The 829-nt window shown below is 46.4% G+C and overlaps 1 protein-coding gene across 2 annotated transcripts in view; it reads left to right on the top strand.

Moving 5' to 3' along the window:
* Positions 1-829, top strand: part of GABRG2 (gamma-aminobutyric acid type A receptor subunit gamma2) — a 144,781-nt gene continuing 143,952 nt past the window's right edge. For both annotated transcript variants that reach the window (XM_069102425.1, XM_069102424.1), the window contains exon 1: positions 1-630. In XM_069102425.1, coding sequence (XP_068958526.1) covers positions 524-630 — 107 coding nt within the window. In that variant the 5' untranslated portion in view covers positions 1-523. The remainder of the gene's footprint in view (positions 631-829) is intronic.

Here is an 829-nt window from a genome sequence, read left to right as displayed (position 1 = left end):
CTGCGCTGCAGCAGCGTGCATCACTTCCACTTTGACCTCGGAGTTAATCTGCATTCAGGCAGCAGCTCCAGTCATTTTCTTTTCATTTTTTTTAATTTCTTTTTTTTTTAACTGATGGATTTGGAAAGTGATGCGTGAGTGTGTGTGTGGGGGGGGCAAGTGTATGTGTGAATGTGTCTGCAAGCGTTGTTCTCTCCCTTAACTACCTCTATGTGCTTTCCCCACCCCCATCTCTCACTCTTTTCTCTACTCTCTGTTATATTATTCTCCAAGATTTGGGGAGCTGCTGCCTGAGCTGGCGCTTTGATTGTATCTGCAAGGGTTTATGCTGTTGATCTTATTTCTGCACTCTGAATATCAATTCCCGTGACTGGGAGCAATGCATTTTCCCACTGACGGGACCTGGTAGGGGAGGGTGGTGGTGGGGAAGCCACTACATAATAATAAGCATACTAATAACAATAATAAAAAAAGGAGAGACCCGTCTGCAACCGAGAGGAAAGGAGGAGTAAAACACCAAACGATGAGTTCTCCAGTTGCAAGGAGAACAGGAAGCCGGGTACTCTCGTCTCCTGCATTTTCTCTGAAAATGATGGTGTGGGTTCTGCTCCTACTCGCCCTCCACCCAGGGTAAGATGCGTTTCTTTCGGGTTTCTATTGCATGGGAAGAAGGTGGGAGTGGGTAAGGAGAGAGAAATGTAGTTTGTATTGGAAACTGTCCCCAGAATATAAAGGGTTTGGAGATTGTAGGGGTGTGTGTGTGTGTGTGTGTGTGTGTGTGTGTGAGAGAGAGAGAGAGAGAGAGAGAGAGAGAGAGAGAGAGAGAGAG

Source organism: Petaurus breviceps, unplaced genomic scaffold, assembly GCF_028583685.1.
Source record: "Petaurus breviceps papuanus isolate PSGF00001 unplaced genomic scaffold, PetGlider_PUasm1.0 551, whole genome shotgun sequence".
NCBI classification, from domain to species: Eukaryota; Metazoa; Chordata; class Mammalia; order Diprotodontia; family Petauridae; genus Petaurus; species Petaurus breviceps.
This window is presented reverse-complemented; position numbering and strand designations above follow the sequence as displayed.